General features: G+C 42.7%; 1 protein-coding gene across 1 annotated transcript in view; it reads right to left on the bottom strand.

Moving 5' to 3' along the window:
- DNAH6 (dynein axonemal heavy chain 6) overlaps positions 1 to 22854 on the bottom strand; it is a 265685-nt gene that overhangs the window by 164440 nt on the left and 78391 nt on the right. Inside the window, exons 41-48 of the mRNA XM_074953620.1 lie at positions 21927 to 22058; positions 20303 to 20474; positions 16734 to 16880; positions 16570 to 16643; positions 14415 to 14569; positions 8253 to 8484; positions 1123 to 1275; positions 527 to 667 (exon numbers count right to left, since the gene is read on the bottom strand). Coding sequence (XP_074809721.1) covers positions 527 to 667; positions 1123 to 1275; positions 8253 to 8484; positions 14415 to 14569; positions 16570 to 16643; positions 16734 to 16880; positions 20303 to 20474; positions 21927 to 22058 — 1206 coding nt within the window. The remainder of the gene's footprint in view (positions 1 to 526; positions 668 to 1122; positions 1276 to 8252; positions 8485 to 14414; positions 14570 to 16569; positions 16644 to 16733; positions 16881 to 20302; positions 20475 to 21926; positions 22059 to 22854) is intronic.

Below are 22854 nucleotides of genomic sequence, written 5' to 3'. Positions count from 1 at the left end.
GATCAGCATCTTGTCTCGTTTAGGGAGCAAAGCCCTGGAAATCTGAGTCCCCTAAAGGACAGTAAAGAGTGTGTGGGGGCGGGGGGTAATTGTTGGCTTCTGCTCCCATATCAGCTTTTAAAGTGAGGACTGCAAAGGATAAAGCAGGATTGCTGAACTGCTTTGTCCGCATCACTGGAAGCAGAGAATCTGGTCAACGAACGAAAGGATGTCAATCCTTGGAGCCTGTGGACAAGTCTGAGCTGCCTCTGGTTTTGTCAAATGTCTCAGACTGAAGGAGAGGCCAGGATCCAATATGTTATCATCAGCTGAGTAGAAACCACAATCAGTTATTCGAGATATTCTAGTTAATGAGAATCTTGGAATTACCTATCATTGAAAAATAACACATAGGCCACATAATCCCAGATGACATTCAGGAGGCTAGATTTTTACTTGATTTTTAATAACATAGAATATATAACAGCAGTGTTTATTACTGAGACATCTCCAAGTTATTACTCTGTTGATCTTAGTTAGTACGAACCTGCACAAACCAATCAATAGTACAGCAATTCACAAGGGATGGAAACATCCGACATCGTGCTCGGAAAGCTTCACCTACGGGACTCATACAGAGAACGATATGTAGCTTCTGACGAACTCGGTTAATGAAGTATTGAAATACCTGTTTAAAAAGAACACAGCGTACAGGAAAAATAAAGGAGATGACAATGAGGTTGTTTGCTCAAAGGAAATCTAGTACAATCATGTACTCCAGGGAACAACCCTGCTTTCGCTGAATGATCTAATGGGCCATTTCCATCTCTAACCTCTATAGCTAGTCTCAGAAATTCTCTATGAACAGCTGAATTCTTCTCTCCAAGGGTGGAATATGAATATTTTGTCCACACGTGACAGAACAGAAGTACTTATTAAAAGTCCTGGAAATTGATCTTCCTGAGTGTAAACAAAATGTAATGTTCTCCTCTTTTCACATTAGATACATTAGATAAATAAGAGACAGATAAAAGGCATATGTTAGAATGTCTATACTTAATTCTTTGAAAATAAGAATTTTAGTAACATCTATTTACAATGTTATCTGATACAATAAACTAATATTTGCAATACTTCTCCTACCTCATCTCTGTTCCCCTCTGCTATTCCTGCCTCTTTAGCTTTGGGTCTCGTAGGTGCCAGAACCTGTTCCAATTCATCTTTTTCAAATAAATTAGGTACTTCCCCAGAATTGAGAATATTGTTGATGTCTTCCAAGAACTCCTCTACAACAATCTATAGATAAGATTTTATAAATATTAGATGTCAAATGAATTAATGTGTGTCCTCTGTAAGTATGGAGAAAACAATCAGGAAAATAAAAATAACAGTGCTGTATTCATAAGCTATAAAAATTGTAAGAAAAAACTTTGTTTTTAACTGAAAAATGTATTTGAAAATCCTTACCTTTTAAATATTTGAAACAGATACCATCAAAATATTACCTAGGAAAACAAAACAGGTCTTCCCCATTCGTTTTCTCACCTATGTCTAGAAGTTTTTACAAATGTGTGGCCTCTAATCTGATTCACACACACTGTTCAGTGTGATCACTGATGGTGGTCTTTCGAAGTTACTGATATTATCTGTAGGATCTTGTCATTTGGTCAAGTTTATTGTGCTCATGGTCACTTTACTACTTTGATATTAGTCAGTTTTGTGTTAACTCTTCAAACTGAGGGCCAATACTTTCATCCGCCAACCCAACCACCAGAAGTAGCTGCTTCTGAACAGGTAAATAGCCTTTTTCTCCCTCTGTACCTGACAACAGAGCCCTTCCTGTTTTACAGATAATCAGTGCTCCTACTTCTATCATAGTTCTTCTCACCCGCAGCCTGGATCTCCTGACATGGCCTACCTCCTAAGGGACAGCCCACACTGGGGGAAGGTGCTTGGTCCCCACTCTGTTCTCTGTCCCTTGTTCCCAGGACCCCCTTGCCTTCCCTCAGGCTGCATGTGCATAAGCACCAAGGCTCCGTGCACTGTGAGGCCAGTGAGTCCGAGTCAGTCCCCAAACGTGTCTGCAATAAGGAGCTGGAGCCAGAGCCACTGCCACAGGAGGAATTAACTGAATTAACAGCATGCAGACTGGGCGTTTCTGCACTCACAGACCCTGGGAGGGTGGGGGTAGGGCCTGGGAGCAAGAGCCAGAGATCAGAGTGGGGAACAAGCAGCCGCCCTGCAGAGAAGAGTAATGGCAGGGCTCCCGGCTCAGTGCAGCTTGGGGAGGAATGACCGCTGGCATCCCGGTGGCCAAGAGCCACCTCCCATCTGGCAAATTTACTCCCTGCTCTGGGCAAGCTCCACACAGCACTGAGGAGGAGGAGCTGGAGCAGAGCAGAAAGGAGGAGCATGCTCAGCCAGGCATTAATGGTGCTTCCAGCTGCTGTTGATGGTTCAGAGCTCTATAATCTAGCAGACAATGACATAATAACTTTCAATGTCTAGAAGATGAAGCTAGCAAAGTTCAAATTAGAAATAAGGTACAAATTTTTAACACTGAGCGTAATTAAACACTGGAGTAACCAGCACAAAGGCTGAACCTTGCTGTGTCTGTGTATCATGTTATGACAATGGGAGGTTGTTAAACTGCCACTTTTCAGATTAACTAAAAGAGATTTTTAATAATTATTGGAAATATTCAGGTAATTACCAGAAACCCAGAAACCCTGTGCAAACTCTACTTCTTAATCAGGTTTCTAGTTTTTATATGGTGCACATATCAGGATCCTAACATGTTCAGGTCTCTCTGATTGCTACTATTGCTGGTTTTGTGTATACTCTGATCTCTCATGCAGACAGCATAATAGCAGGTAGATGAAATTTCATATCTCTACAGCGTGTGGAATGAGTCAGTTTGCAACATATCCCTAAAATTTTCTGTCATTTTTCTAAAAAGAAAAGGAGTACTTGTGGCACCTTAGAGACTAACCAATTTATTTCAGCATAAGCTTTCGTGAGCTACAGCTCACTTCATCGGATGCATACTGTGGAAAGTGTAGAAGATCTTTTTATACACACAAAGCATGAAAAAATACCTCCCCCCACCCCACTCTCCTGCTGGTAATAGCTTATCTAAAGTGACCACTCTCCTTACAACGTGTATGATAATCAAGGTGGGCCATTTCCAGCACAAATCCAGGGTTTAACAAGAACGTCTGGGGGGAAGAGGGGTAGGAAAAAACAAGGGGAAATAGGTTACCTTGCATAATGACTTAGCCACTCCCAGTCTCTATTCAAGCCTAAGTTAATTGTATCCAATTTGCAAAAGAACTCCAACTCAACAGTCTCTCGCTGGAGTCTGGATTTGAAGTTTTTTTGTTGTAATATCGCAACCTTCATGTCTGTAATCGTGTGACCAGAGAGATTGAAGTGTTCTCCGACTGGTTTATGAATGTTATAATTCTTGACATCCGATTTGTGTCCATTTATTCTTTTACGTAGAGACTGTCCAGTTTGACCAATGTACATGGCAGAGGGGCATTGCTGGCACATGATGGCATATATCACATTGGTGGATGTGCAAGTGAACGAGCCTCTGATAGTGTGGGTGATGTTATTAGGCCCTGTGATGGTGTCCCCTGAATAGATATGTGGGCACAGTTGGCAACGGGCTTTGTTGCAAGGATAGGTTCCTGGGTTAGTGGTTCTGTTGTGTGGTATGTGGCTGTTGGTGAGTATTTGCTTCAGGTTGGGGGACTGTCTGTAGGCAAGGACTGGCCTGTCTCCCAAGATTTGTGAGAGTGTTGGGTCATCCTTCAGGATAGATTGCAGATCTTTAATAATGCGTTGGAGGGGTTTTAGTTGGGGGCTGAAGGTGACGGCTAGTGGCGTTCTGTTATTTTCTTTGTTAGGCCTGTCCTGTAGTAGGTGACTTCTGGGAACTCTTCTGGCTCTATCAATCTGTTTCTTCACTTCCACAGGTGAGTACTGTAGTTGTAAGAATGCTTGATAGAGATCTTTTAGGTGTTTGTCTCTGTCTGAGGGGTTGGAGCAAATGCGGTTGTATCGCAGAGCTTGGCTGTAGACAATGGACCATGTGGTGTGGTCAGGGTGAAAGCTGGAGGCATGTAGGTAGGAATAGTGGTCAGTAGGTTTCCTGTATAGGGTGGTGTTTATGTGACCATCGTTTATTAGCACTGTAGTGTCCAGGAAGTGGATCTCGTGTGTGGACTGGACCAGGCTGAGGTTGATGGTGGGATGGAAATTGTTGAAATCATGGTGGAATTCCTCAAGGGCTTCTTTTCCATGGGTCCAGATGATGAAGATGTCATCAAAATAGCGCAAGTAGAGTAGGGGCGTTAGGGGACGAGAGCTGAGGAAGCATTGTTCTAAGTCAGCCATAAAAATGTTGGCATTCTGTGGGGCCATGTGGGTACCCATAGCAGTGCCGCTGATTTGAAGGTATACAAATGTAAAATAGTTATGGGTAAGGACAAAGTCACAAAGTTCAGCCACCAGGTTAGCCGTGACATTATCGGGGATAGTGTTCTTGATGGCTTGTAGTCCATCTTTGTGTGGAATGTTGGTGTAGAGGGCCAGGATGGTGTTATCAGGAAGATCACCGATGGATTGTAGTTTCCTCAGGAAGCCAGTGGTGTCTCGAAGGTAGCTGGGAGTGCTGGTAGCATAGGGCCAGAGGAGGGAGTCTACGTAGCCAGACAATCCTGCTGTCAGGGTGCCAATGCCTGAGATGATGGAGCGCCCAAGATTTCCAGGTTTATGGATCTTGGGTAGTAGATAGAATATCCCAGGTCGGGGTTCCAGGGGTGTGTCTGTGCGGATTTGATCTTGTGCTTTTTCAGGGAGTTTTTTGAGCAAATGCTGTCCATCCACAGCCTCAGAAACAACTCTGACATCATAATCAAAAAGGCTGACAAAGGAGGTGCTGTTGTCATCATGCCAGTCAGCCTCACCTCAGTCCCCGGAAAAATCATGGAGCAGGTCCTCAAGGAATCAATCCTGAAGCACTTACACGAGAGGAAAGTGATCAGGAACAGTCAGCATGGATTCACCAAGGGAAGGTCATGCCTGACTTAATCTAATCGCCTTCTATGATGAGATTACTGATTCTGTGGATGAAGGGAAAGCAGTGGATGTATTGTTTCTTGACTTTAGCAAAGCTTTTGACACGGTCTCCCACAGTATTCTTGTCAGCAAGTTAAAGAAGTATGGGCTGGATGAATGTACTATAAGGTGGGTAGAAAGTTGGCTAGATTGTCGGGCTCAATGGGTAGTGATCAATGACTCCATGTCTAGTTGGCAGCCGGTGTCAAGTGGAGTGCCCCAGGGGTCGGTCCTGGGGCCGGTTTTGTTCAATATCTTCATAAATGATCTGGAGGATGGTGTGGATTGCACTCTCAGCAAATTTGCAGATGATACTAAACTGGGAGGAGTGGTAGATACGTTGGAGGGCAGAGATAGGATACAGAGGGACCTAGACAAATTGGAGGATTGGGCCAAAAGAAACCTGATGAGGTTCAATAAGGATAAGTGCAGGGTCCTGCACTTAGGACGGAAGAACCCAATGCACAGCTACAGACTAGGGACCGAATGGCTAGGCAGCAGTTCTGCGGAAAAGGACCTAGGGGTTACAGTGGACAAGAAGCTGGATATGAGTCAGCAGTGTGCCCTTGTTGCCAAGAAGGCCAATGGCATTTTGGGATGTATAAGTAGGGGCATAGCGAGCAGATCGAGGGACGTGATCGTTCCCCTCTATTCGACATTGGTGAGGCCTCATCTGGAGTACTGTGTCCAGTTTTGGGCCCCACACTACAAGAAGGATGTGGATAAATTGGAGAGAGTCCAGCGAAGGGCAACAAAAATGATTAGGGGTCTGGAACACATGACTTATGAGGAGAGGCTGAGGGAACTGGGATTGTTTAGTCTGCAGAAGAGAAGAATGAGGGGGGATTTGATAGCTGCTTTCAACTACCTGAGAGGTGGTTCCAAAGAGGATGGTTCTAGACTATTCTCAGTGGTAGAAGATGACAGGACAAGGAGTAATGGTCTCAAGTTGCAGTGGGGGAGGTTTAGGTTGGATATTAGGAAAAACTTTTTCACTAGGAGGGTGGTGAAACACTGGAATGCGTTACCTAGGGAGGTGGTAGAATCTCCTTCCTTAGGAGTTTTTAAGGTCAGGCTTGACAAAGCCCTGGCTGGGATGATTTAATTGGGGATTGGTCCTGCTTTGAGCAGGGGGTTGGACTAGATGACCTCCTGAGGTCCCTTCCAACCCTGATATTCTATGATTCTATGAATAGGTCGGAATATGAACAAGAGGCTGCTTGGCAGCTCTCCAACACCACTTTCTAGAAGCCATTACCCTCTGATCCCACTGAGAGTTACCAAAAGAAACTACAGCATTTGCTCAAGAAACTCCCTGATGTAGTTCAGGGAATTATTCATTCAGATAAGGGCTAGGCTCTGCCTTCAGCGGGCAGAAGCACATGGGAACATGTGCAGCGAGCTCTGCTGCAGCTGGTGTCCCTGTTAGACAGAATTCCTCCAGGGGGTTCCTGGGAATCACTCGCCAAAGCAGTAGGCTCTGCCACTGTTGGAGAGGGTACAATATATGTACCATGCCATGCACAGCCAACACTGGTTGCAGGTGCGAGTTGGGTACAACCCTGCCCTCTCCCCAACCCCATTCAAACAGCTTGCGGAGATGCTAGCTAGGAACAGGGCCCGTGCTGCTCAGCCCACCTTGTGGGTACTGAATGAGAGCACAGCAGTAAATTTAACTCTTCCCTCTCCTTTTTGCAGAGACTAGCCCCAACCTGGCCCTAAGTAATTGATTTGTAGTTGTTACAGCACTAATCAAAGAACAGTTTCTCAGGGCCAGATAGTGAACCCCTTACTCTCATTGGTGAGCAGTTACTCACTCGAGGCGTTCCACTACCATTACTGGGAATACTTATCATTACCTGCTCCTCAATGGAAGTGAAAGGTTCACAATCTGGCCTTCAGCTCCCAAAGAAAGATCAAAAGCTCTTTACTGTACAATAGCTGAACTGATCACAACTTCAGAGGAGGCTACTTCTAAGCTTTATAGCATAAAGTTGAAGCAGTTCCTATTAACAAACATGAGCCAAGCAAAATAATCTTCTGAAGGCTAAATGTGAGAAACGCCTTTTGCAATTATGGCTTTGAAAGTATACACAGAAGAAATTAGTGTATCCAAAAGAATGATAAAATCTTGAAGCAATTTTGCTTGTTTCATAGCAGAGCTCACACAAAAGCATGCCTGTAAATTAGCTGTAATGTGGAAAAGCATATTCAATTCTCAGAAGTTAATGAACACACAGCAGGGATACCTGGAATCAGATACATTCTAGGATACAGAAACTGTGAAGGTAGGGATATTTGCAATGTTTATTTTATGAGTCACTACCTAGCACGCTCTTCCAGATCACAGCTTATTCATAGAAATGATATTGTCCGAGCTCTGGGAATAAATCATAAGAATCAGATGTATTTTTTAGATGCCCTGATCTATTTCCAGTATGAAAAGTATAACACTTTTCTATGGTAAGTAAACAGATACAACAACTTACATACATTATTAATATTGTATCTTTTTTCAGTACTAAGAATACCTTCCCTTGTATACTTAATTATTTACTTCTGGCTTCTGATCATGACCTGTCCTTTTTCATCCTACTTGATCACATCGTTGGTTTTCACTAATATCAATCATTTTATACTTCTTGAGTGCCTTGAACAAGAAGTCAGTGGGGTAGATCCTCAACTGATGTAAATCAAAACAGCTCTACTGACCTCATTTTTCACTTCTGGGGGAAGATTTATACCTTCCGCTCATCCTTTCCACTGCACAAGATTGAACTCTGTGCTTGGTCCTGTCATGATCTTGGCCCACTCTTCCTGTCAGACACCATATTCACCTGCAGTCTTAAGCCCGCTCTTCCTTCTTCCTGTGCCCCTTTCCCATAATTCTCTAAAGCTGGAGGTAGCTCTTTCATTTACTACCTGTTACCAAGAACTCTCCTCTTCCTTCCTCTGAGTCACTTCCTCCTTTTATATATTACTATAAGATTGTATTTATTGATTTAAAGCTTATGATCCTCACTCTAAAGCATTTTCTTACTCCATATAAACAACACCATATAAAAATAAATAACTTTTTATTGTGTATGCCACAACATTTTAATGATAAAGTCAACTGCTTTTCTGGTTGACCCATTTAAACATACCTGCGTGTCTGTGAAGAGGAAAACCATATCTTTGTCTTCTACTCCTGCCATCTTATACAGCTTCCTCAGATCGTCATGAAAACTGTCGTAATTATAACCACGGCTAAGTTCTATCTGAAAGCATTTGTATCCACATATATGAGAGGCAAGTCTAGTGAGAGACTGTTTGCCAGTACCTCCTACTCCAACAAGCAGGGCATTTCCTCTTTCCTGGCGGATCATCCGAGCAATTCTATAGGAAAATCAAGCATAGAATTTAAAGTACACCTCTACCCCAATATAACGTGACCCGATATAACATGAATTCGGATATAACGTGGTAAAGCAGTGCTCAGGGGGGGCGGGGCTGTGTGCTCCAGTGGATCAAAGCAAGTTCGATATAATGCGGTTTCACCTACAACGCGGTAAGATTTTTTGGCTCCCGAGGACAGCGTTATATCGGAGTAGAGGTGTAGTAAAAATGACAGAATTTTCCAACTATTTGTTGGAGTCTCATTATGGCACATTATCTCATTATGGCACAGGAGCATCACCCAGGCATGATACCATAGTGAAAATCCTATAATTCTGCAATCCAAACAATGGAAGCCTTCCCTGCACAATGCCAGGGTCCCAATGGAAAAGAACATTCCCTGCTCTGCCCAGGGGCTTAGGCAGGGAACACATGCAGACTCACACAAGCCAAGCTCAGAGGGACATTTCAGAGACTGACCTAGCTGCACTAATTCAGGATAAATTCACCCCACCCAAAACTCAATCTCCTTTTGGGATCCCCACACTGCAGTCAAAACCCACCCAGCATACTCTGGATCCCCCATCTCAGCTGGGCTATCGAACAGAGGGAATCTTTAACTCAAAATCGCTTTTGACATATTCTGACTTCAACAAGTTGGTTACTATGGATAATTTCCAAGAAAACACTTCTGGAGAATCCTGTTTGGCTTTTTGCAGGAGGAACTTACAGGATAGGCAGCTGGGAAAATTCTCTTTTTAATTGCTTACTTTACCAAGCACATTCAGGGTGTTATTCTCATTTGCACTGCTCTGGAAGCATAAACGGGACACAAAGTGGGCATAAATTATATTTACTCTCACTTCAAGCTGCTCTGTACTGTAGAGGGGTGTAAGTGAGTCTTAGTGTAAATATGTGCCATATATTTATTAAATATTTATGAATTATGTTAATACATAGATATATAATTGTATACCTGGGTAGAGAAAATAAACAGCACAGGTTGAATTTGGACTGAACAGGGACTTCAAGATATGTTCCGTGGTCTTTAAGAACATGCCACTTAACTAAGTTTCATATTGATGAACCCCACCGTTGATTTCCATTTTGGAAGGACTTCAGCTTTCTAGAAGCTTTCTCTCATGAACATCAAACCTCCCTTTTAGATTAAATCCTTTACCAATTGTGCCACATCATTACAAATTAATTGTTGGCCAAATTTTCAAAGAAGGCTCTTCAATCTGGCCTCTATTTGTGCATGTTCACACTATTAGCACACACAATTTTTGTGTACTTTTAAAATGACAGAATTTATACATGCCAAAAGATTTGCACTTAATTTGGTTCGGTTTGACTGCATAAGCTGGTCTCCATATTGGAAGAGAAGGTTCAAGGTCTGGAGAAACAAGTATCGACCCTGCGTTGCATAAGAGAAGCTGAAGATTTCCTGGACGGATGTCAGGATATGCTTCTACAGACACAACATTCTGAAGATTCAGAGCAGGCTGCGCAGCGGGGACAGAAGGACGGTGAAGAAATTTGGCAGCATGTGACCTCCAGAAGAAGAAAGGGGAGCGTCCATATACCAGCAATGCAGATACAGGTAAGCAACCATTTTCATGTTCTCTCCACAGCTACTAATGCGGAGAGTGGACTAAATGATACATTTGAGGGAAGGGAACAGAAGGAGACCTCACCGATTGGAAGGCATGCATCCTTAGGACATGGGGGTTCCACGACCACCACTCCCAAGAGAAGGAGGTGGGTGGTGCTGGTGGCTGGGGACTCTCTCCTCAGGGGAACTGAGTCATCTATCTGCTACCCCAACCAGGAAACCGAGAAGTCTGCTGCTTGCCAGGAGCTAGGATTCACGATATGACGGAGAGACTGCCGAGACTCATCAAGCCCTCGGATCGCTACCCCTTCCTGCTTCTCCACGTGGGCATCAATGATATTGCCAAGAATGACCTTGAGCGGATCACTGCAGACTACGTGTGTCTGGGAAGAAGGATAAAGGAGTTTGAGGCACAAGTGGTGTTCTCGTCCATCCTCCCAGTGGAAGGAAAAGGCCTGGGTAGAGACCGTCGAATCGTGGAAGTCAACGAATGGCTATGCAGGTGGTGTCGGAGAGAAGGCTTTGGATTCTTTGACCATGGGATGGTGTTCCAAGAAGGAGTGCTCGGCAGAGATGGGCTCCACCTAACGAAGAGAGGTAAGAGCATCTTCGCAAGCAGGCTGGCTAACCTAGTGAGGAGGGCTTTAAACTAGGTTCACTGGGGGAAGGAGACCGAAGCCCTGAGGTAAGTGGGGAAGTGGGACACCGGGAGGAAGCACGAGCAGGAAAGTGCGAGAGGGCAGGGCTCCTGCCTCATACTGAGAAAGAGGGACGATCACCGAGTTACCTTAAGTGCCTGTATACAAATGCAAGAAGCCTGGGAAACAAGCAGGGAGACCGGGAAGTCCTCGCACAGTCAAGGAATTATGATGTGATTGGAACAACAGAGACTTGGTGGGATAACTCACATGACTGGAGTACTGTCATGGATGGATATAAACTGTTCAGGAAGGACAGGCAGGGCAGAAAAAGTGGGGGAGATGCATTGTATGTGAGAGAGCAGTATGACTGCTCAGAGCTCTGGTATGAAACTGCAGAAAAACCTGAGTGTCTCTGGATTAAATTTAGAAGTGTGAGCAACAAGGGTAACGTTGTTGTGGGAGTCTGCCATAGACCACCGGATCAGGGGGATGAGGTGGACGAGGCTTTCTTCCGGCAACTCACGGAAGTTACTAAATCGCAGGCCCTGGCTCTCATGGGAGACTTCAAATCACCCTGAAATCTGCTGGGAGAGCAATACAGCGGTGCACAGACAATCCAGGAAGTTTTTGGAAAGTGTAGGGGACAATTTCCTGGTGCAAGTGCTGGAGGAACCAACTAGGGGCAGAGCTCTTCTTGACCTGCTGCCCACAAACCGGGAAGAATTAGTAGGGGAAGCAAAAGTGGATGGGAACCTGGGAGGCAGTGACCATGAGATGGTCGAGTTCAGGATCCTGATACAAGGAAGAAAGGAGAGCAGCAGAATATGGACCCTGGACTTCAGAAAAGCAGATTTTGACTCCCTCAGGGAACTGATGGGCAGGATCCCCTGGAAGAACAACATGAGGGGGAAAGGAGTCCAGGAGAGTTGGCTGTATTTTAAAGAATCCTTATTGAGGTTACAGGGACAAACCATCCCGATATGTAGAAAGAATAGTAAATATGGCAGGCGACCAGCTTGGCTTAACAGTGAAATCCTTGCTGATCTTAAATACAAAAAAGAAGCTTAGAAGAAGTGGAAGATTGGACAAATGACCAGGGAAGAGTATAAAAATATTGCTCGGGCATGCAGGAGTGAATCAGGAAGGCCAAATCACACCTGGAGTTGCAGCTAGCAAGAGATGTTAAGAGTAACAAGAAGAGTTTCTTCAGGTATGTTAGCAACAAGAAGAAAGTCAAGGAAAGTGTGGGCCCCTCACTGAATGAGGGAGGCAATCTAGTAACAGAGGATGTGGAAAAAGCTAATGTACTCAATGCTTTTTTTGCCTCTGTCTTCACGAACAAGGTCAGCTCCCAGACTACTGCACTGGGCAGTACAGCATGGGGAGGAGGTGACCAGCCCTCTGTGGAGAAAGAAGTGTTTTGGGATTATTTAGAAAAGCTGGACAAGCACAAGTCCATGGGGCCGGGTGCGCTGCATGCGAGAGTGCTAAAGGAGTTGGTGGATGTGATTGCAGAGCCAATGGCCATTATCTTTGAAAACTCATGGCAATCGGGGGAGATCCCGGACGACTGGAAAAAGGTTAATGTAGTGCCCATCTTTAAAAAAGGGAAGAAGGAGAATCCTGGAAACTACAGGCCAGTCAGCCTCTTCTCAGTCCCTGGAAAAATTATGGAGCAGGTCCTCAAGGAATCAATTCTGAAGCACTTAGAGGAGAGGAAAATGATCAGGAACAGTCAGCATGGATTCACCAAGGGCAAGTCATGCCTGACTAATCTAATTGCCTTCTATGACGAGATAAGTGGCTCTGTGGATGAGGGGAAAGCAGTGGACATGTTATTCCTTGACTTTAGCAAAGCTTTTGACATAGTCTCCCACAGCATTCTTGCCAGCAAGTTAAAGAAGTATGGGCTGGATGAATGGACTATAAGGTGGATAGAAAGCTGGCTAGATTGATGGGCTCAACGGGTAGTGATCAATGGCTCCATGTCTAGTTGGCAGCCGGTATCAAGCGGAGTGCCCCAAGGGTTGGTCCTGGGGCCGGTTTTATTCAATATCTTCATTAATGATCTGGAGGATGGTGTGGATTGCACCCTCAGGAAGTTTGCAGATGACACTAAACTGGGAGGAGAGGTAGATACGCTGGAGGGTAGGGATAGGATACAGAGGGACCTAGACAAATTAGAGGATTGGGCCAAAAGACATCTGATGAGGGTCAACAAGGACAAGTGCAGAGTCCTGCACTTAGGACGGAAGAATCCCATGCACCGCTACAGACTAGGGACCAAATGGCTAGGCAGCAGTTCTGCAGAAAAGGACCAAGGGGTTACAGTGGATGAGAAGCTGGATATGAGTCAACAGTGTGCCCTTGTTGCCAAGAAGGCCAATGGCATTTTGGGCTGTATAAGTAAGGGCATTGCCAGCAGATGGAGGGACGTGATCGTTCCCCTCCATTTGACATTGGTGAGGCCTCATCTGGAGTACTGTGTCCAGTTTTGGGCCCCACACTACAAGAAGGATGTGGAAAAATTGGAAAGTGTCCAGCGGAGGGCAACAAAAATGATTAGGGGACTGGAAGATATGACTTATGAGGAGAGGCTAAGGGAACTGGGATTGTTTAGTCTGCGGAAGAGAAGAATGAGCAGGGATTTGATAGCTGCTTTCAACTACCTGAAAGGGGGTTCCAAAGAGGATGGATCTAGACTGTTCTCAGTGGTAGCAGATGACAGAATGAGGAGTAATGGTCTCAAGTTGTAGTGGGGGAGGTTTAGGTTGGATATTAGGAAAAACTTTTTCACTAGGAGGGTGGTGAAGCACTGGAATGCGTTACCTAGGGAGGTGGTGGAATCTCCTTCCTTAGAAGTTTTTAAGGTCAGGCTTGACAAAGCCCTGGCTGGGATGATTTAGTTGGGGATTGGTCCTGCTTTGAGCAGGGGGTTGGACTAGATGACCTCCTGAGGTCCCTTCCAACCTTGATATTCTATGATTCTAAGCGGTTTCTGTAAATTCTATATTTTGTGTGCACAAGTGACAAGTATACAGATTTGTTCCAGAAACACATATCAGTGTAGTATCTGTCTAGCTGCAGATTGCATCTGCCAAGTTCATACACACAAATGGAGACCATGTTTTGAATATTTGGTTCTCTATTCACTAAGACCAAAACTTCTATATCTGGGTGCCTTAAATTAGACTCCTAAATCTGTATGTAAAAATCTAAGTGCCAATGGAGTTGCAGAGGCTGACAGTGCCCAGTGATTTCAATGTCTGTGTTGATGGCAGGTCTTCTGAAGCAGCATAGGATTTCATGGGTATCATGATGATCAGAGGGCTATGGCAGATGGTTGTTCACTCAGCTCATGCAGCTGGGCACACTCTTGATTCAGGGTTCAGCATGGGATTATACCATTTTCATGGATTGACAATTACCTCCTTCCATCTCAGGTTGACCATCAGTTTGCATTTGAAGGCAAGATGAATTTAATATGTTTGCTTATTAGGGACTCCATGGTTAATTCTCTACGTATTTTAATGCATCCTTTCACTGTGTAAACCTGTGATTAGCCACACAATTTAAATTCTTCTCAAAATGACTTAAATTCACTTGTTTACACTGATCTGATTTTTACCTTAAAACAATGATACTGCCTAGGTATTAACTAAACAGTCCTGTACCTTGAAACATGCTCAATGGCATCCTGGAAGAACACCAGCTTTGTGTCCTTAGAGTTTGTTATATTGTAGTCATCCAGATAGTCTTGTAAAACTGATATAATCTTCTCCGTATCAGTCAGATCCTCATATATTCGATCAGCTTTTTCTGCGCCGACCTGAAAGGAAATTATTTGAGGAAAATAAGAGAAAATGAATGGACAGAAATTATAGTGCTTAACATCTCCACAAATTATTAGTCAAGATTTTCAATACTTGGGTCCTAGAGGTAGGCTTCTAAATCCATAGTTAGGCATTTGAATGGCACCCTAAGTGCTGAATTCCCAGCAGTTCCCACTGACTTCAATGTGTTCTCTGGGGAAATTAAGAAAAACAATTCAGGCATTAAATCCATTTTCATTTTAGCTTTGCAGTCTGTTAAGAGCAGTCTCACTTCTCCAATTCTTTCATACCTGTGGCTAAAGTTTGGAACTGACCTCTAATCACACCTTTAGCTATGCTCCAGACCTCATTTTTTACCAAATCACCCCTAGCGTTTAGTTCAAAGAATTCAGCTGTTGTGTTTTTCCTCTCACTTACTAGCCTCTTTCACTCAGTTGTAACCTGCATTCCACATGAATCCTTCCTTACCCAGTAAATGTCATAATGAGATCTCAGCTGGGGCTAATTGCAAAAGATTTCCTCACAAGGTAGCAGTTACTGCTTGCAGAAGTGAGTCAAAGTAATTTAAAAGCTGTCCTTGTGTAGAGAGAAAAAGAATGAAAATTGAACATGTAAACTCTGTGAGAGAAATAATTTCTCTCCACAGGTCCCTGAGGCCTTTGTCCTGGATATATTTGCTAATATTCACATTTGTCCCTTAAACTGCCCCCAGTTTGCTATCTGATCTATCTAGTTGAGTGCTTATGGTGGAACTTAAATCCTTTCCTAGTATAATCTTTGTTAAATCTACTAGTTTTTTTAAGAATCAGAAAGGTAGCCGTGTTAGTCTGGATCTGTACAAGTGGCAAAGAGTTCTGTGGCACCTTACAGACTAACAGATGTATTGGAGCATAAGCTTTCATGGGTGAATACCCACTTCGTCGGATGTACGTAGTGGAAATTTCCAGAGGCAGGTATAAATATGCAAGCAAGAATCAGGCTAGGGATAACGAGGTTAGTTCAGTCAGGGAGGATGAGGCCCTCTTCTAGCAGTTGAGGTGTGAACACACCTCAACTGCTAGAAGAGGGCCTCATCCTCCCTGACTGAACTAACCTCGTTATCCCTAGCCTGATTCTTGCTTGCATATTTATACCTGCCTCTAGCTTTTTAAAAATATCCTTTAAAGATTTAGCTTGTCCTTGCCATGAGTCATAAATTGTACCACTGATGGCTTCCTTTCCTATCCATTCCCATCAGGATCCAAAGATCAAATATCTACCTGGAATCTACTTCTGTCCCTGGGATACCATATTGTTTCAAAAGAATATTTGCTATCCCTTATCGCCATTTCTTAGTGCACTCTGTAATGGAAAGTACCTGTTGAAATCACTTCCTCTCGTCCCCACATATCTTGGGGGGGGAAAGCAACTTTATGAAGGAGAACCAGACTTATTTCAGCCACCTATTTTACAATTAGGATCCCTTAATTTTGCCATTCCTCAGTTTGAATGATTCTCTTTGGTCACTAGTAACAGAGGCTGTGAAAACATTAACAACTTCCTCCAGTGAAAGTACATTAGCTACTATGTCTGACTTTTAGGCAGAAGGCTATTCACCTCTTCCTAATATAGGGGGGCCAGTTCTCAGATTATCTGTATGCAGCTTAGTTTTATTACGCTAGTTCCCTGAAAGGTGGTCTGCAGTCAGAAGAAATGTGTGAAATCCCATTTTTGCTAATGCAGACATTTTATCAAGATGCAAAAGGACTACTTCTCTTCTAAATATAACATAAAGGGCCACAGTCACTTTTGGTATAACAGGCAAAATGCTATTCACTTCCATGGAGATGTTCCTACATATTGTGTCAGTGAATCAAGCCCATAGAATTTAGGATTAGTTTATGCTGAAATCATAGTGTTTATATTTTGCCTCTACACTTTATAAACCCTGCAGTTACATTAAACAAACAGAAAGTAAACAGTATTCTATGAAAACTTAGCCTTATGATAGACTTACTTTAAGGAAGTCCCCAAAGATGATTGGTTTTCTTACAAAGTAATCTGGGTCAACTGGGACTGCAAAATGTTTGCCTACAAATTAAAATTCTAGATTAGATAGGTTTGTGTAACATATATTTACATGTCTAATGTAATACAAATGGAGTAAGTTGATTTCCTTACTGGCCATTTCAGATAACATAGAATGAAAATACTGTTTATCTTCACTGTTGATGAGGCGGTCATGGAATACTCTCTGACACTCATGGCAAAAGAGTCTGAAGATCTGCGTTTGGTCTCTGACTGCTCCAGGATCACATTGGAGAATGCCTGTGTGTACAGTACACAAATAATACTTTCACTAACATAACAAATTCTGATCTTCGCTTTCTAAACACTGTTGAAACAAACATTTTAAAAACACTGGAAAGATAATTTACGATTGTGAAGAGAATTTCCTGGATCAGTTGCAAAGGCCTTAGCGGTAGCTGAAGATTCTGAGTGCCTCAACAGGATCAGACACTAATTAGAAAGAAACATATTGAAGAAAAGGGGCATGTTACACTGAAAATTGAAGTACACATGAACATCTGGAGAGAATGTTTACACAAGATGAGGTGGTTGTAGCAGGAAGGAAAGAAGGAGGTAATTAAATTGCAAGACATTGCTATGTAAATACAGCAAAAGTACAAGATTAGGAATGAAGCAATCAAGCTCCTATTATTATGTATACAGAAACAGAGCTAAGAGCTGACTAGCTTTACAGAGATGGTGGCAAAAAAATCACAACTGGGAAGTTAATAGAGGATATGGCCTATATAGGAGAGATCAGCAGAGTAAAAGTGGAGGGAATATTGAATTTATTATGATTGTTATTAATTCTAACAATATTGTACATATACACCATCTACCAACATCATCTATCTCACACAAAACATCATAAAACTATTTATAATGTTCTTATAATATTTATAAGAATATATACTGCACACAAGCACTGCCGTGAAACAAACAGAGATTAAAATACTAGGAACATAGAATTGGTTTTATGGATCAGACATCTAATTGAGTATTTTGCCTCCAGTATTGACAAGTGTCAGATGCTTCAGAGGAAGACTAAGACTTCCCCCCTAAAGAATACACCAAGTCCACTGTGTAGTATCATACATTGAGGGAAAAAATTCCTTCTTGACTCCAGCAATCAACCATTTTATGCCTTGAAGCATAATATTTGATTATCTTATTAGGTTAGTTTAGATAACCTAATAAGTAATAAAACTGTCCTGCCCTAGCAATCTATCCGAAGTGAAGAATTCCCACAATGATGAACTTCACAGGTTGGCCATATGCTGAATTAAGTCTTACGAGTTTTATTACCCTTCAATTTCTTTAGGGACTTTAGATGTCCACTCATTTTTTTATTTTGGGACAGGTAACAAAGGAAGAGCAACTCCTCTTTTATTATGTCTTTCATAATTGTGAACAGTCTATTAAACTTCCTCTAACTTTTCTCATTTAGAATTTGAATAATCCTAGTCCTCACAATCTCTTGTGCAGTGTGTAAATCCAAACATACTTCTTACAGTCTGTCATAAATATAAAGGGAAGGGTAGCCACCTTTCTGTATACAGTGCTATAAAATCCCTCCTGGCCAAAGGCAAAATCCTTTCACCTGTAAAGGGTTAAGAAGCTAAGGTAACTTCGCTGGCACCTGACCCAAAATGACCAATGAGGGGACAAGATACTTTCAAATCTGGGGAGGGGGTAAGAAGGCTTTTGTCTGTCTGTCTGTGTGATACCTTTGCCGGGAACAGATCAAGGATGCAAGCTCTCCAACTCCTGTAAAGTTAGTAAGTAATCTAGCTAGAAAATGCGTTAGGTTTTCTTTGTTTTTTGGCTTGTAAATTTGCTGTGCTGGAGGGAATGTAGATTCCTGTTTTTGTGTCTTTTTGTAACTTAAGGTTTTGCCTAAAGGGATTCTCTATGTTTTGAATCTGATTACCCTGTAAGGTATTTACCATCCTGATTTTACAGAGGTGTTTCTTTTACCTTTTCTTTAAATAAAATTCTTCTTTTAAGAACCTGATTGATTTTTCATTGTTCTTAAGATCCAAGGGTTTGGGTCTGTGTTCATCTGTACCAATTGGTGAGGATATTATCAAGCCTTCCCCAGGAAAGGGGGTGTAGGGCTTGGGGGGATATTTTGGGAATGGGGGGGAAGATGTCTCCAAGTGGGCTCTTTCCCTGTTCTTAGTTTAAATTGCTTGGTGGTGGCAGCGTACCAGGTTTTTAACATAAGCTGGTTCCCAAGGCAAGAAAGAAATCTGTGCCTTGGGGAAGTTTTAACCTAAGCTGGTAAGAATAAGCTTAGGGGTTCTTTCATGCGGGTCCCCACATCTGAACCCTAGAGTTCAGAGTGGGGAAGGAACCTTGACACAGTCGTTGGTGCCTTCCTCTGAGCGGTTTCATTTTCTACTCTTTATCTTTAGAGACAGCACAATCAACTATGGGGGAAACAAAACACAGAAACGCAACTACATGAAAAAGCAAAGGGAGGGCAGAAACAAATAGGGAAACGAGAACACCATTTATCTTCTCTAAGCAGCCACCAGATGCACACACCATCAATCAAAGTCTGCACGTGAAGGGGTAAATGTTTGAAAGACTTGAGAAGTGCAAGTACAGATGTGCATGTAAACAAGAAAGTGAACAAATAGGAGGCGGCGGTGCACATAACGGTGAGAAATGTGTTTAGGGACAAACAAAGCATGTGCTTGCCTAAAACTGGAGCTTGCTCAACTGAGGCAGGTTGGGGACATGGCTCAGAAGACAAGCATGCATAACTTAATTTTAAAGTTGTGCAGATGTTATTAGGCATATGCAGCTTCAGCCTGATAGCAAGAGGCATCGTGAGGCTTATTGTCATTTCCTTGTAGACTGTCTGGTTAAAACACTGCCATACGAAAGAGGCAGCAGCTGAGTTAGGAATCACGTTAGCCTTCCTATGGGGAGACAGAACTGAGTCTATGAGTTCCCCAAACAGTCTCCTCTCTCAAAGGAAAATAAGGTAAAGTGGATGTCTGTGCCTTCATCACTGGGGTCTGGCCTCTTAGGATGATCTCTCCTGTCTCCAGCACCACCCTTCCCTCTCTGTTTCCCCCGTACCATTGTAGCACCAACAGCAGGAGTTTTTATCTAATACACTGGTGAGTGTTTTACAAGGACTTTCCATTCGCTGTTGTGTATCTTAGGGCATGAGGAGGAACTACTCTAACTTACAATGACTCAGGGACCCTTTCTCCCACTTTCACCAACAGCAGATGAGCATATTTTGCTTAGAGCTAGTGGATGCAAAATACGCAGTCTGAACTTACCCAGTTCATACACTCTTTCAGTCACCTTCCTTAGAATCAATCAGTTAGGCTTTGTGGGCACTTACACAGCTCCTGACTAATTTCTCCTACCTTTCGAACAAGGGCAAGGTTTGCCTCTTTCTATATAATGTAGAAATTGGAGGAAATCATGATCTCCTCTTAGATATATTGCAAGCAGAAAAAAAGGCTGAACAAAGAAATTATTCATCGCAAATTATATCCTTTGCTCTAGTAAATAACAAATTTCAGAAGATATAATACTGAAATAGAGAATGTGAACTGCTTAGAGTCTCCTCACTGGACAGAAAGACCACTGACACCTGAAAATACACTAGAGGAACTAGAAAAAATACCATGTCAAAACCAAACACGTTTTACCTTGCACACACTTTGACAAATCACGTAAATTAAATACATAATGGGATTTTGCAGGTGTTGGGAGAAGATCAATGCTCATTCTTTGATATATTTCAACAGCAGCATCTACTATACTTGTTGCAGTCTGCTTTACTGCTGGAGAGAATTCAGCCAAAAAGCCCTTTAAGATTGCCTATATCCAGAACAACAACACAAAAAGTAAGAGACACTTTAGAACTAAACATAAGGGACATTTTTATTTTCTTTGCAGTCATAAAATGCTGAAAAGTTTGGTTTTTATTGAAATGAGCTGTGATTCCAATCTGTAATAATTTCAAGGTATTTAATTTGAAAAGTTAAGATACTATATTAATTTGATCAAGACTTTAAACAATGGGTACCCAAAAATTAGACTCCTAAATCCATGTTTAGACACCTAAATAAGTGGCTGGATTTACAAAAGTGCAGCACACCCAGCGGCCATCAATCAAGTATTGTGGGCTTAGCTGGGGTGCCAAGGGGAGTAGCTAGAGTGCTTTGCACTATGGCTCTTCCGGGCTGCAGGGTAGCATACTAGGAGCCACACAAGGGTGCAATAAATCGGAGCAGTCCCAGGGACAATGCTAATTTATGCTGGTGTCCATGCCAAACCCAAGAACAGACCAGAATTAGGGAGAAGCAAGGGCAGCTGAAAGCGACCCTTATTGTACCTGAAGAATCCTTTTATGAGGCACAGCTTGGAAGCTGGCCCAAAGATCTCTTTGGCCAGAGGACAGAGATGCAAAATAGGGTATTGAGTGATGGGTTAAAACGAGTGTGGAGGATAAAAAAGAAGTGCACGGAGGGAAAACTAAATCAACCACCCCAAACAAATGTGACTTTTAAGAAAATATTTTGGTGAATCAAAAAAACAAACAAACTTCAAGTACATGAAAAAACATATAAGGAAAAACATCTGATCTATCAAAATAAACAGAGAAGTGACACTTGTTTGTCAAAAAGCTGTTGACTGAGTTACTGGAAACCAGCGAATACATAGAGACCCATTGTCCTTGGGCATAAAGGTGGCAGGATTGGACCCATAAAAAGGAAAATTCCTAAGAAAAATATTAAGTTATGAGCGTGTTCCCAATAACCTAGAAGCAGGGCACTATAATAAATATCAATATTTATCCATCCTTATGTTCAATTATGCACGGCAGCTATTGAATAATGCACAAATGTTAGACAATTTTTAGCCAATTAAAGTAATATGTTTACAGAAACTGAAGAGAAGAAGGAAGTATTTAAGGTTATATTTAAATAAAGAAAAAGACACTGAACACAACTGAAATAAAAATACCTTAGAAGGTTAATGACTAATCATTTTAAATATATGCTTCTTCCTGGCTGTGTGGGCTTGATCCAAAGTCCACTGAAGTCAGTGGAAAGATGCCTCTTGACTTCAAAGGGCTTTAGATCAGGCTCTTTGTGCATCTAGCCTCAGTCTCCAAAATCAAATTTCAATTCACCTTAAGAATTTGCAAAAGTTCCAATGTGACACATATTCCTAAACTCTTAACTATAGGACCACATTGCAGTATGACAGAGTACACAGATGAATATGTTTTCGATTCCTTAGGGCCACGCAGAAGTTGCTACTGACCTGAAAAATTTGTTTAAGGCTGTGCTCCGAGGGTGTTGGAAGGCACAGCATGGCAAAGTGTCTTATGAAACGTGGAGTTACTGGATTACGACCACCGCCTGGGGGTGCACAAGCTGATGCAATTGTTACATCCTACAGAAGGGAAATTCAGGCACAATTTGCACCAAACAGAATACTCAGTAATTTGTTTAATTATGCAAACACCGTTACTTATACATTTAGTACCCATATCTTTAGCAAGCTCCTGGTAAAGCAAATGTGATTTTCCCCCATCCCCTCTTTTTTTTTTTTTTTTAAACTGGTATTCAAAATAATTCATTTATGAAAGTCCTTCAAGCACAACAGCATGTCCCAGAAGAGACATGGTCAGTGCTGGCCAGCTCATTACTCCTCTTTCCCTACTCTGCCCAGTCCCCATATTTTGTCTCACACAGTCACACATAAGAGAGACATTAACTAGAGTAGTGGAGTCCCCCATCCTATAGCGTTCTCACTGTGGGCTACGTTTTGATTGCTCGCAGCTGACCACACAGTCGCAGGGCAGGGGAAAATAAGGAACCTCCCTTCCTGTAGCATGGCCCAAATGAGGCCCATGCAAAATTGCAGCTCCTTCACTCAGGAGAGCACAAGGGTTGCTACTGTGTTGCTCTCTCCTGAGAGCAATGGGCCAAAAAAGGGGTGGAGAAGGCTGGAGAGTAGACAGAGCCATGGCTGGCAGCAAAGTGAGGTATGCTGGAGCCACTTAAAGGCTACAGTACACCATGCTCCCCACAGCATACCCAGAGAGCTTTGGGAGGCATTCTGTGGCAGGATATTTCCTGATGCTCCCTCAGGGTGTCACAGATCCACACTAACTTAACTAGGGTTGTCAACTTTCTACTCGCACAAAACCAAACACCCTTGCCCTGCCCCGTCCCTCCTCCAAGGT

This window comes from Natator depressus, chromosome 5, assembly GCF_965152275.1.
Source record: "Natator depressus isolate rNatDep1 chromosome 5, rNatDep2.hap1, whole genome shotgun sequence".
In the NCBI taxonomy this organism is placed as follows: Eukaryota; Metazoa; Chordata; order Testudines; family Cheloniidae; genus Natator; species Natator depressus.
Note: the sequence above shows the minus strand (reverse complement) of the source record. Positions and strands in the feature narration are given on the sequence as shown.